General features: G+C 44.2%; 1 protein-coding gene across 5 annotated transcripts in view; it reads right to left on the reverse strand.

The window, feature by feature from the left end:
* LOC125154197 (olfactory receptor 1F1-like) overlaps positions 1-10816 on the reverse strand; it is a 17971-nt gene extending 7155 nt beyond the window's left edge. Inside the window, exons 1-3 of one of the 5 annotated variants that reach the window (XM_047838047.1) lie at positions 10655-10816; positions 9373-9415; positions 3237-5244 (exon numbers count right to left, since the gene is read on the reverse strand). In XM_047838047.1, the coding sequence (XP_047694003.1) occupies positions 4287-5240 (954 nt within the window). In that variant the 5' untranslated portion in view covers positions 5241-5244; positions 9373-9415; positions 10655-10816 and the 3' untranslated portion in view covers positions 3237-4286. Of the gene's footprint in view, positions 1-3236; positions 5352-8319; positions 9416-10654 lie in introns of those variants that run through there. The other 4 variants (XM_047838044.1, XM_047838046.1, XM_047838045.1 and 1 more) reach the window with 4 other exon arrangements.
* Positions 10817-14015: the final 3199 nt, after the last annotated feature.

Below are 14015 nucleotides of genomic sequence, written 5' to 3' on the forward strand. Positions count from 1 at the left end.
AAGGCCTAAGGTACCCGGGTGGCTCAGTCAGTTGGGTGTCTGACTCAGTATCAGCTCAGTGGGTTTGTGATATCGGGCTCCTCGAAGTGACAGTGTAGAGCCTGCCTGGGATAGTCTTATTCCCTCCCTCCCTCCCTCTCCCTCTCTCTCCCCTTGCTGCCTCACGTGCACACGTTCTCTCTCTCTCTAAATAAATAAATAAACTTAAAAAATCTGAAGGCCCAGATATCCAGTTAGAGTAGCAACTTCAAATTGAAGGCATGCATCCCCTAAAGACACAACACAAGGACCAGGGGTTGTAAAGGGAAGCAACGCACCCATGGAGTTTCTTGGGATGGAGGATGGGGAGAGGGGGTCAGAAATTCAATAAAACTAAAAAAACATATACAGCTCCAGAATGACAAGTGCTAGGAAGGGAAGAATTCTAGAAGGATGTTATAAGTGGATTTTCCAGGGAGGACCCTGGGGAAGTGGCCTTTAAACTGAGACCAGAAGGATGAGATAGGGGGAGGAAGTGGGCAGCGAGGGAACATTCCAGTAAGACATGAACAGATAACTGTTAGGTAAACTTGAATGGCTACAAGAAGTCTGAAAGAATGTTGAGGCTTACCAGTAATCTAAGAATAGTAAATTGAAAGAACAAGGTGTCAGGTGTATTAAATGACCAGGCTGTGTGTATGTGAACACGTAAATGTTTGGCTTGGCAAAAGAGGAATAATGGTATCCATCTATTGGGACAATCTTAAAAAAATATATTACTATTAGTCCCATCAATTACATTCTCAATACAGGCAAAAATACAACATTGTAATACTGAAAATTAAAAACAGCCCAAATGAATAAATATGTAGAATATTAGATAGCTAATAAAAAAACGAATGCTTTTCATCAAAAAAAAATTTTTTTTAATGTTTGTTTATTTTTGAGAGAGACAGACCCTGAATGGGAGAGTGCCAGAAAGGGAGACACAGAACTTGGAGCAGGCTCCAGGGTCTAAGCTGTCAGCACAGAGCCTGACGCAGGGCTCAAACTCCAGAACCGTGAGCTCATGACCTGAACCGAAGTTGGACGCTTAACCGACTGAGCCACCCAGGTGCTCTGCCCCCAGTGCTTTTCATTTATTTTTGTTGGTAGGGTGGGTCTCGTCCTCTCTTTCCATTCTCTCAAGCCCACACCGGTTTCACCTTCAATTCCAACACTTCCCTGAACATTTATAGAATATTTCATCCAAGAGCAGCAGAACACACATTCTTCTCAAGTGCACGAGAAACATCACCAAGACGGACTGCATATGGGCCATGAAACACACCTTAGCAAATTTTAAAAAATAGAAATCATACAGAGTATGCTCTCCGATCACAGTGAAACTTAACTAGAAATTAATAACAGAAAAGATAACTGGAAAATACCAAAATATATGTGGAAATTTAACAACACCCTTGTAAATAACAAATGGTTATTTAAATCTCAAGAAATGTAAAAATATTTTTGAACTAAATGAAAACGGACATACAACTTACCAAAACTTGTGGGATGCAGTGAAAGCCATGCTTAGAAGAAGATTTATAGCCCTGGATGCATATATTAGGAAAGAAAGACCTAAAATCAATCATCTAAGTTTCTACCCTGACATCTACAAAACAACAGAAAATTAAATCCAAAGTGAACAGAAGAAAACCCAAATAAAAATTAGAACAGAAATCAACGAAATTAAAAACAGGAAGCCAATAGAGAAAACTAACAAACGAAATCAAAAGCTGGTTCTTTGAAAAGATCCATGCATTTGATAAACCCTTAGCCAAGCTAACCAGCAAAAGAAGAGAGAAGGCACAAATACTACTGTGAGAAATGAGAAAGAGGTCATCGCTGTGGATCCTTTGGACATGAAAAGGGCACTAAAGGAATATCATTGTGAAAACTGATAAAAGGAAACTTCACTTTGAACGGAGTAGGGAGGCTTAACCTCCCCACTGTGTGAGAATGACAAGCTCTCACAAGCTGCCGTTGGCCATCAACCGTAGACCGCAACAGGAAGACAGGCCTCATGAGTAGATACCACCGCCTACCGCAGCAGGAGAAAGAAAGGTTTTGTCCTTGCCTAGAAAGAACCAACCCTTGGGGCGCCTGAGTGGCTCAGTAGGTTGGGCGTCTGACTTCGCTCAGGTCATGATCTCACGGTCCGTGGGTTCGAGCCCCGCGTCGGGCTCTGGGCTGGCAGCTCGGAGCCTGGAGCCTGTTTCGGATTCTGTGTCTCCCTCTTTCTCTGACCCTCCCCTATTCATGCTCTCTCTCTCTCTGTGTCTCAAAAAGAAATAAATGTTAAAAAAAAAAAATTAAAAAAAAAAAAAAAAAGAAAGAAAGAACCAAGCCAGTGACAATCACAACTCAGCCAATAAGGAAGCACGACACTTCAGAACGCCATTTACTCCAATGGACTTTTTGCTTATGACGGCCCCTCCCAACTCCCCATCTTGCTCTATACAAGAGCAGTCCTCTTTGTCTTCTGGGAATGCCTGTGGTTTCGTCATTGCATGCTCCTCACTAATTGCAATTCTCTACTAGTTCCAGATAAACCCATTTTTGCTGGTAAGATAACTGACAGTTTTATGTTTAAAGTCAACCATATGAACAACTCTATGCCCATAAATTTTATTTCTAGGCAAGGACAAAAAGGATAAAAGGACGAGACAGGAATAAATAAAAATTATAAACATATATGCATCTAACTACAGGCCACCAAAATACATGAAACAAAAGCTGGGGGATTCCTTCAAAATTTCAAGGAACAGGTACTTTCCATCTTATTATGAAGAATTCCTGGATAGGTAGACTAAAAATTGAAAATGTTACCATATATTCCATTTGGCAAACATATGGAGATGCAAATATGTAAATATAAAAATTACATGATAAACTCAGAAATACCCCCTGATTCCGAGTTCTGTCAGTGTTTATGCAAGATGTCATTTTGCCTCTCTCTCTGAAATGAAAGGAAACTACCCTATTTTCCTCTTCGTTCCTCAAAATCCAGAGCATCCTTTTCAGTGATGTTTTGACCAGTTTCAATATTGGTCAGGTTATGTTCTGCAATCACTTTCAAAATAAATTGAGTTATAATTTTATAATAAACTTTCCTTACGTTTTATTTTAGAAACAGAATTACTACTCAGCATATTTTGCTAGAACAACTTGATGGAAATATATCAGTATAGCAAAATAAAATTGTGGAGACTATACAGCAATTTTGAAAAGCTTTATTATAAAATTATAGTGGGAAATCAGGATACAAATTAGTAACTATGTAAAATATCTCAGCGCATTGACATAAACTGATGGCAGTGTGGAAAAAAGATGCAGTTCATTGACACAGTGGAGATTTTCGAAGATATTCTTGTGTATCTCACACTTATTCCTGCTGTAATGCTGTGTGACCCAGAAAGCTCAGATAAGAAAATAACAAATAATTAGCTTGAATTCGTGGCAGAATTAGGGCTTCTTGGAGCCCTAAATGAATCCTTCCCTTTCCTACCCCCACCGGTATGAGCTTCCCATAAGATGTACTCTTATCTCTGCGTCTCTGTTGTGAGAAAGACAAACCAGTCCTGACACCCAGGAGATGGCCTGGCACTCACAGATAGATGCCATGTTCTCAGGATGAACACAACCACAGTACCACACACGGCTGCTCTGTGACCATCATGGAGCAAGACAAAGAGAGACCACTCTGTAATCATGTCCGAACACTGTCCAAGCCACAAAAATGACCAAACTCCCCCTATGTTGGCTGATACGAATTAATGCTACTTCTCTGCCAATCACAGTCTTGCCTTAGTCTAGTCTTCCCTCCTAGATAAAATATTTTAAGATACTCCATCAGAATCATCCCTACTATGTGACAGTGTGAAATCCAGAGCACAGACCCATTTCCTTAAATCCTCACTAAATTCACCTCAGACAACAAGCCTTTTATAAATCCTGTCTAACACCTTCCTGCTAAGATGCCTCACAACTCCCGATGGTATGTATTCTCCCCTCTGAGCCTGATAAACCACACTCATTCAACAAGACTGTGTTGCTAGTGGGTTTTAGCTGCAGGGCACTAATAGGTGCAGTAAGTTATTTGGTAAAAGGATCTTGCTTTCCATCCTTAGCTGAAGAGACTGTATCAAATCTGGTCTCCCAAGACAGACACTAGATGATTCTCTCACACATGACAAATGGTGAGCTTTGCACAACAGAAAAAGCAAATATGGTCTTCTTAGAAACTAGTTCCCTGCCTGATTTTCTTAGCCCATTTGATTACCAGGTAGAAAAATATTCAGAGCAACCACTTTTCCAAGAGCCCCTTTTATGTCCTTGTTCCTCAGGCTGTAGATGAAGGGGTTCAGCATGGGGGTCACCACCGTGAACATCACAGCAGATGCTATATCTGCCTCAGCTGAGTGTGAGGCTAAAGGGTTGAAATACACAGCAATGATGGTGCCATAGAAGAGGGAAACCACGGCCAGGTGTGAGCCACAGGTGGAGAAGGCTTTCCATCTTCCCTTCGTGGACGGGACTCTCAGGACAGCGCGGGTAATATGGACATACGAAGCCAGGATGCAAATAAGCGGAGCGATCATGATCAACCCTGCTTCGATAAGAACCATCATCTCATTGAGATGGGTGTCAGAGCAGGACAGTTTCAGGAGGGGAGTCACATCACAGAAGAAGTGGGGGATGACATTGTCTGCACAGAACGAGAGTCGAGCCATCAGCAGGGTATGCAGTAGGACATCCAGGTTGGCAATGACCCATGACCCAGCAACCAGCAGGGCACAGAGCTGGTGGGTCATCTTTGTCGAGTAGTGTAAGGGGTGACATATGGCAACAAAGCGGTCATAGGCCATCACAGCCAGGAGGAAATTGTCCATGTCCATGAACATGAACACAAAATACATCTGTGTGAGACACCCAGAGAAAGAGATGGTCTGGGTCCCAAGGATGTGGTTGGCCAGCATCTTGGGGACAGTGGTGGTGGAGAAGCAGATGTCCACAAAGGACAGGTGGCTGAGGAGGAAGTACATGGGGATGTGCAGGCGGGGGTCCATGCTGATGGCCAGGAGGATGAGCAGGTTTCCCAGGACCGTGGCCAGGTACATGCTCAGGAAGAGCACAAAGAGGGTCTGCTGCTGCTGGGGCTGCCTGGAGAGCCCAAGGAGGAGGAACTCGGAGACACTCGACTGGTTTGCTCCTCTCATGGGGCTGGACTCAGATGCAGAGAAGAGAGGCAGAGCTCAGAAACCTAGAAGTTCTGGGTTTGGACACATCGATCTAAGCTCCATCCAGCCACATGGTCACGTTAACAAAACCTGCATTAGAATTGCTCAGTCGGGATCCACCCCTGGTCTCTACACCCTGAGCTTCCAACTCCCAGTACTAGATGATGCTAGTCCCATTGCACTAATCTTTAAAATTGTATCAAATATAAAAACAACAAACAGGCACAAACACAGCCCTTCTCTGCCATTATGTAATGTTTCTTCTAACATTGCCAGGCTTTCTCCCACTTCTTAGCAGCTCACAAAGATAAGTGAAACAGTTGATTATTACTGGGTTTATCTCAAGCTCCAGCTGATGGATTCAGGACTCTTTCTATTACTCCTTAGATCTGTTTTTTTTTTTTTTTTTTAAGTTTATTTATTTCAAGAGAGACAGAGAGAGCAAGTGGGAGAGGAGCAGAGAGAGAGAGAGGGAATGAGAGAATTCCAAGTAGGCTCTGCATCGTCAGTGCAGGGCCCGATGCAGGGCTACAACTCACAAAACGTGAGATCATGACCTGAGCCGAAACCAAGAATCAGATGCTTAACCTACTAAGTCACCCAGGCACCCCATTGGATCTGGAAGGTTTGATAAAGAAAGCTCTTCGCATTAGTGGAAAAAATACACACACACATACACACGTATATATGTATATGTATATATAATCTGTTATAATCCTACCTGGAAGAAGTTTGTACTGTTGTTATCAAGGGTTCTTTACCTTTGAGGAACCAACCAATGCTCCTCTTTAATATAAGGATTGGAAAGTAGTGGAAATATTGGTAGATCCCGAGTAAGTGAGAAGCGGAGGTTCACGGTCTGAGCCCTCTGTGTAGAGAAGGATGTTGGGGAGGATCTAGAAACAGGTATTTACAGTGGCTTCCAAGGCCATTGGGACCAGATTCCCTGAGAGCCTCGTTAGAGACAAGCAGAAATTAATTGTCCCACCTATTTCCTGGTCCCTGTGGACCCAACAGTGATGACAAAGTATAAGGATTTAACCCCTGGGTCAGAACTTGGAGACAAAACAATCTGGGCAGAGATAAGTCTCAGAGAAAATTCCCTGAGACCTCAAATTGCATCCCCTTGCTGATCTGGGCTTATGTCTGTGGATGTGAAAATCTTATTGTTAAAAGATTTTTCTTATTTTCGTAGGTCAGAAACTAGGGTTATTGCAGTGTTACCTGAGTGAACCCCTTTTTTTCTTTCCTATCTGGTCACATACAGATAGGGATGCTGGGAAGGGGTTCAGGGTGGCATTACGGAGTTGTACTAAATCCTTTAAAACATTTGGTATAAAGGATAACCTGTTTGTAATTGGGGGGTGGGGTGGGTAACAGATCTATCAGAGATGGCATAGCACACCATGACTGAGAAACCCCAGGCTCCTGGAGTAGATTTTTTCACAATGTATTCCCAGCTCACAACGGATCACCCTTTTCTGAAAATGGTCCCCTAATCCGAGCATCACAGGGGTGTGGAATCCAGCAGCCCAACACCTCCTGTCCAGTGATGATTCGTGAATGGATTAGGGAACCTGGAACTGAGACTGAGGACCTGTGGGTAATTCTCAGTTTTTCCTTCTTTTTCCTTTTCTCTTTTCTCTCCTTCCTTCCCTCTGTCCCTCCCTCCATCCTTTCCTTCCTTTACTTTTTCTCTCTGCCCCCTTTCCTTCTTCTTTCCTCCCCCCCCCCCCTTTCTTTCTTCCAGAAGTAGCTAGGGGAGGGAGGACTTGGCCTAAATATGTAAATCTAGAAGCTTGCAACTCTTTCCTGACTGCCTCACAGATGCAGAAGCAAAGTCTATAGAGAAGGGCAAAGAATGCAAACACAGAGAAAAGTAGAGATGAGCTGGAGAGATGGCTATCCAGCTCAGAGTTCAAGACCTTTTCTGATGATTGGCTACATCGTAGCCTTACTCACAGTTCTTAGTTGCGAATGACAAAAATCAAGTCTTACTGGGGTAATCAGAAAAGGATTTCTTGAATGGATATCCTTCAAAAACACTGAGCAGGTGGAGAACCAGGCCCAGAAGGTCACACACCAACTATAATGGCCCAAATCACACCACAGAACTGGTTTGATTAGCACGGGTGTTTCTGCTGACGCCAAGCCGGAATGTTACAGTTCACGGCTCTGACACAGCTATCACTGGACATGGGATGCCACCAGCAGCACTTGGGAATCCACTTCTGGCAACGACTGCCACTGCTGGAAAAGGTCCTCCTGGTCTCCCCTTCTTCCTGTCAGAGGCAGAGTCAGGATACCTGATGGGTAGTCATATGCCCACATCTTAGCTGCAAGAGCAGCTGGGAAATAAATTATTCAGGGTGTCCTGTTACGTAGGAAGAAGCTGGCTTTTTCTCAACCAGAATTATGAAGTGAGAAATTACCTAAGCTTGAGAAACGTCACAGAAGTTGGGAAGCCAAAAAGCATGATAAATGCCCTCTAGAATCCACCCCTCCAGTTGCACACAACATTAACACATATCCCTCTTACCAATTTATGCTTCAGGAGAAGAGAAACTATCTGGCCTAAACATAATGCAACTATACTGCTCACAGTATGGAAACAACTCAAGCCCATCAGTTACTGTATCCAGGCCCATAACGGGATCTCTGCTACTCCAATCATGTTCCCAGCGTGACATTCTATTACTTCTGAATCAAACTTGAAAGCTAACCAGTAACTACATATGCTATGTGTACGTAAAAGAGAGGAACGAAGGCAGAGAAAAGAAGAAGAAAGCCAGCTGGCAAAAATACATAGACGAAAACACAACACGGGAAGGAAGAAAATATGACTGGAAGTTGTAGTGTTCATTTCCACAGGTAGCCATGAATCCTTAGTTGATATTAGTAATTTTCCTTATCCACAATTTAATTCACGTTCCCTTCGTCTTTAGCCAGCATCTTGGCTGTTCAAGTTTCTAAAATCTGATACAGTAAAAAATTAAAATAATAAATAATATTAAAAAATAAAAATAAATAAATATAAAATAAAATCTGATATAGTCACCCAAACTTTCATGTCAGAGAGAGTTGACCTCTTTATGACCTTGCCCACACAAGATTATCTTAGTCTTTCATTAGCTGCCATCACACGTCACGGCAATTCCAGAATCCTCTCCAGGAGATCTTGCCATCCATATTCCTCTCTGCTACCATCGTGTAGCAGCAAAACTATTTTCTAGTCATCGTCAAATTCATAACAATATTAGAATCTCTTTCTTGGTCAGTTTATCCAGCAGCAAAATGAGTCCAAATTGGCCGGCAAGAAGTCTCTTCAGAGCCCAGGGTTGCTGGGATAAGAAGCAAAATTGTGCCAGGAGATCATCGGGTGCGAGTCTACTCCTCCTACCTCTTGTTTCCTTGCCCCATAAATTCCTGGTTGGCAGAAAGTTCAGCAGATATTGTCCACTGGGATGGAACTTACACTGTATACTGAAAAACAAAACATTTACCTTACACAATTCCTATAGGTCAGGAACCTGTTAATGGTTTAGATGAATGGTTGTTCTCGACCAGGACTTGTCATGAGACTGCAGTTAAGTTGTCCGTAGGGACTCAGTCATCTGAATGCTTGACTGTGGCTGCAGGATGGTCTTCCAAGGCGGTGCCCTCGTGCTACTTTTGGCAGGAAACTCAGTCCCTCACATGAACTTCTCCATAGAGACAACTTCATATGTCCTTGCAACAGAGTTAATCGGCTTCCCACAGAACAAGAGATTCAAGAGAGCAACATGGAAATCACATTATCTTTTATGATGGAGCTCTTACCATCACACGTCATCGTTTCCACAACATTCTGCTGTTTGCACGGTGCTAAGGGGAGAATGGTTATGTCCCCAGCAAGTTCATATACTGAAATCCTAGCCCCAAGGTGATGGTAGGGTCCTAAGGAGGCAGGGCCTTTGGGAGGTGATCCAGTCATGAGGGCAGAACCCTCACTAAGAGTATTAGTGCCCTTATAAAAGTAGGTCCAAGAAAGTTCCCTTGTCCCTTCCACTGTGTGAGGTTACACTGAAAAGAAAAGCCATCTAGAAACAGGAAGTGGGCTCTCACCACACACCAATGCACCAGCACCTGGATCCTGGATTTCCCAGCCTCCAGAACTGTGAAAAAAAAAATCTGTTGTTTATAAACTACCCAGTCTAGGGTATTTTGTAATAGCAGCCAAAATGGGTTAAGACACAAAGTCAGGGGCACCTGGGCGGCTCAGCCGGTTGAGCATCCTTCTTTGCCTCAGGTCATGATCTCACGGTTCCTGAGTTTGAGCCCCACTTTGGGCTCAATGCCGTCAGCACGGAACCCACCCGCTTCGGATTCTCTGTCTCCCTCCTTCTCTACCCTTTCCCCGCTCCCACTAAAAAATAAATAAACGTAAAAAAAAAAAAAAAAGACACAAAGTCAGCCCAAGTCAATGTGGGAAGGGACTACACAAGACCAGGATCACTGGGGGCCATCTTGGCAACTGGTGACCACATTCCTTTTATTATAAAGTGAATTCCTTGCCTAGAAACTATGTTTGTGGGACGCTAAGCAGATGGAATAGATTCATTCCTAATACACATCCTATCGGTCTTTAAACCTCAAGTTGACTAATGCCTCATTGTGTATATTAGTTTCCCTTTCCTGATTGCTTCTGTACACTCCCTGATACCTATGCTCACATAGGTTATCTACTTGTATCATATCACTTTCATTATACCACCTTAAGTGACAAGTGATACCTGGAATGCATAAAGGTCCTAAGTCTGACGCACAAGACTCACACCTTAACCTCTCCTTTAGGTCTGCAGTATAGGCCACCGTCCCCAGAACCAAACGCATTCATCAACATTGCCTTCTACACCAGAAATCATGCGAAGCTTAAAGCAGCAATTCTCAAACAGTAACGTGCACACAAATCACCTAGGCATGTCGTTAACGTGAAGATTCTGATTCAGGAAGTATGGGATGCAGCCTGAGATTATGCATTTCTAGCCATCACCCAGGCTATGCCTGGTCCTCGAAGAAAGAGGTGCCCTTACTCTGAGAAGGACCCGAGCCACCTGCACCCGTTCGTGCGCCGCTGGCTCCTCAGCCAACCTTGCCTTTTGAAAGGATATTCAAAATCGAAGTCAGACCTTGACCTCCCACACTCCCAGCCTGTGGAAGTAGGAGATAGGAGTCGTGAACACCTGTAGCCCATCCCAACTGGGAAGGGCAGACGATCCCGCACAGCCCTAAAGGACTGGCGCAGGTGGGCTGAGGAAGGCTCATGGAACCCGCCAGTTGCCCAGGTTTGGTAGGCACCAACCCCAGAGTACCTCTTCACGCCATTTCCGGGTAAAAGAGTCAGAGCCACTTACGGCAGCGCACAGCCCCCACTCCACGCTGGACTTGCCAGCCCGCTGCGCTTCGGAGAAAGACTACGCCGCAACTCCCCTCGGAGACTGCACAGAGCGGAGGCTGCGCAGAGCGGAGGCTCCGCCCCTCCTGTCTAATTGGGCAAGAGCCCGGGGGGCGGGAGCGACGCATCCTCTGATCGCATCCGTTTGAGGGCGTGTACAGCGCTTCCGGGAAGTGATACCGCCTGGTCCGCCTCTCCCGCGCTGCGCCTGCGCAGGGCCTAGGGAGGTGCTTTTGGCGCGCCTGAGTCTCCAGACACCCCGGATTGGGAGGCGGAAGTGCGGAATGTAAAGGGACCCAAAAAGTTTAGTAATCAAAGTAAATAATTCACCAGTGCAGTGTTGTTGTTTTTTTCCAAGCAAAGTTAATCGTCTAGCAAAGTATCAGAATTTTAAAGATACGATCAGTAAGCTGGCAGTTAATCTAATTTAAGACCTTCACTTAGTCAAGAGAAATTATCAAATAGGGCATTTCTCTCAGTTCAAACAGAGATAGACAAAGGTTTTGAAAGCTTTACTGATGAGTTCACCTCTACTAAGTTAGTGTCAAAGATTAACACAGCCAGGCATTAAAGCTGTGAAAAACGATTTTATTCAGTAAATACTGACGGTAGGAGAAGGAGCTGAGCTCCATTCCATTCTCTGCAGAGGTGATTGGACATTTTAAAGGGAGAATGGGGAAGTAGGGAGAGGGAATGGCGGGAGCTTGAGCAGTCAAGGAAATGAAAAATTACAAAAAGCTGGGTAACGGGGTTGGTCCTTGTGAAATCCAAGCGACTATCTTCAGGTGTTTCTTGAACTAGTTCATTCTTATGGCAGCCTTGATTTTTCCGAGGCAGGCAGTAAGGGTACCTAGGGTGATACTAGGAATGTGGCCTTGAGATGTTAGATGCTGTGTTAGTGTTTGTTCAAGTCTTCTAGGTCAAAGTTGAGCACAATCAAGGAGAGGGAGAAGTCTGACTGGAGTTTGGTCAAGGAGGGACTCTGTCCTTAGAAAAGTAAAATTGTAAAAGATACTGGTTTGGGTGTAATAAAATATTGTGGTTAAAATAATGTGAGTTTAGGGGCACCTGGCTGGCTCAGTTAGTAGTAAAAAAATTTTTTTAATGTCTATTTATTTTTGAGAGAGAGAGAGAGAGAGAGAGCTAGCCGGGAAAGGGAAGAGAGAGAGGGAGACAGAATCCAAAGAAGGCTCCAGGCTCTGAGCTGTGCTCTGAGCTGTCAGCACAGCTCAGAGCCTTCTGAGCTGTCAGCACAGCTCAGAGCCTGAAGTAGGGCTCGAACTCACAAACTGTGAGATCATGACCTGTGCCAAAGTCACGCTCTTAACTGACTGAGCCACCCAGGTGTCCCAGCATGGAGCCCACTTCACATCCTATGTCTCCCTCTCTCTCTCCCCGCCCCTTCCCCACTTTTGTGCATGTGCACCACACTCTCTCTCTCTCTCAAAATAAATATTTAAAAAATTAATATACCTACTTTTAACTTTTTCAATATTTTTTCAACCACTTTAAATGTAAACAATTAACCATTAACACCTTAAACCATTAACCATCGAAATACATTAAAACATGCATATCAGGCTTCATTAAAGTCTGATGTGATGTGGCAGAGAGCTGAGCCAAGCCCATCAACTCCTTTAGAAAACTTTTTCATCATCCTCTACAGTAACCTCCCCATAGTAATTCATTCATGTAATCATTTATTTGGGTAAATAATTACTGAGCAACTCCTACATTGCAGATACCTTTGAAAAACCTGGTCCCTGCACTCACAGACTACAGCCTAATTAGGGCAGGGAGAATAGGAAGAAAAACACAAAGTAATTCCCTGAGGGTACTGACTTTTGCTACTCATTATTCATGAAACATGCACTTTATATGCACCAGACCCAGGACCTAACACTGTGTATAAATGTGAATAATGAACCATTTCTTAATTCAAGGACCATATATATTCATGGTGGAAGACCCCAGAAGGATGCAGACACCTGCAGTAGAAGGTTGTACGGTCCTATAGGAAGGATAAGGCAAGCAGTTCGATTGTGGTGTATTGGTTTTCTAGGCCTGCCATAGCAGAGTACCATAAATTAGTACAGAAATTTATTCCCTCACAGTTCTGGAGGCTAGATGTCCAAAATTAAAGTGTTGGCAAGGCTGGTTCGTTCTGGAGACTCTGAGAGAGAACGTGTTCCATGCACCTTTTCAAGCTTCAGTGGCTGCCATCAACCCTTAGTGTCCCATCACTTAGGATTGCCTAGTGTCAACAATCCTTAGTGATGCTTGTAGATGTACCACTCCAATGATTGCCAGTCTTCACACGGCAAAGGGTGAAGACTTTTCCCACCCCCGAGGGTCTTTGTGTCTAAGTGTCTTCACATGTGTTCTCTCTGTGGGTGGCTATGTCCAAATTTCTCTCTTCTTAGGAAGACACCAAGTCATTGCCGCATGGCCTACGCCAATTCTGTCTGACCAAATCTTAACTTGATTACATCTGTCAATACCCTACTTCCAAATAAGGTCATATTCATAGGTACTGGGAGTTAGGACCTGAACATCTCTTTTGCCGACTGTGGGACACTATGGTAGGGAATAACATTGAGGAATGATAGGGAGGTAGAATGCAGAGGACTTAGTGACTGAATGGACCTGTGGGATTATGGGAAGCATAGGAGGGTTGCAACATTAATTGGGAACCATTCAGTGAGATAGGCAGTGCAGGCAGGAGAGAAATGTGTCTGTGCTTGGTGGGATGGATCATGGTGTGGAAACCACATGTGGTGCCCCATGGTGGCAGTGGAAACTTGATGGGTTCCACTTAGGAAATGTGGGATGTGAAGACATCCAGGTTGGACACTGGATACACAGGTCAAGGGGAGGTCAGACCGATATGGGTTCGGAAGTCACCAGAACATAGAGGTGGTTAGACACAAAGTAGATGTAATTTCCCAGGGACAGAGTATAGAGTGAAAAGAAACCCAAGTATAAAACCCAAGAGGAAAACAAATGCTTATGAGATGGTAGAAAAGGAGGAGGTGGCAAAGCAAAGGGGGCAAAAAGACACAGTCAAAAACAAGCCTTTTGGGGCGCCTGGGTGGCGCAGTCGGTTAAGCGTCCGACTTCAGCTCAGGTCACGATCTCACGGTCCGTGAGTTCGAGCCCCGCGTCAGGCTCTGGGCTGATGGCTCAGAGCCTGGAGCCTGTTTCCGATTCTGTCTCCCTCTCTCTCTGCCCCTCCCCCCTTCATGCTCTGTCTCTCTCTGTCCCAAAAATAAATAAACGTAAAAAACAAACAAACAAACAAACAAAAAAAAACACAAGCC

This window comes from Prionailurus viverrinus, chromosome E3 (assembly GCF_022837055.1).
Source record: "Prionailurus viverrinus isolate Anna chromosome E3, UM_Priviv_1.0, whole genome shotgun sequence".
Lineage (NCBI taxonomy): Eukaryota > Metazoa > Chordata > Mammalia > Carnivora > Felidae > Prionailurus > Prionailurus viverrinus.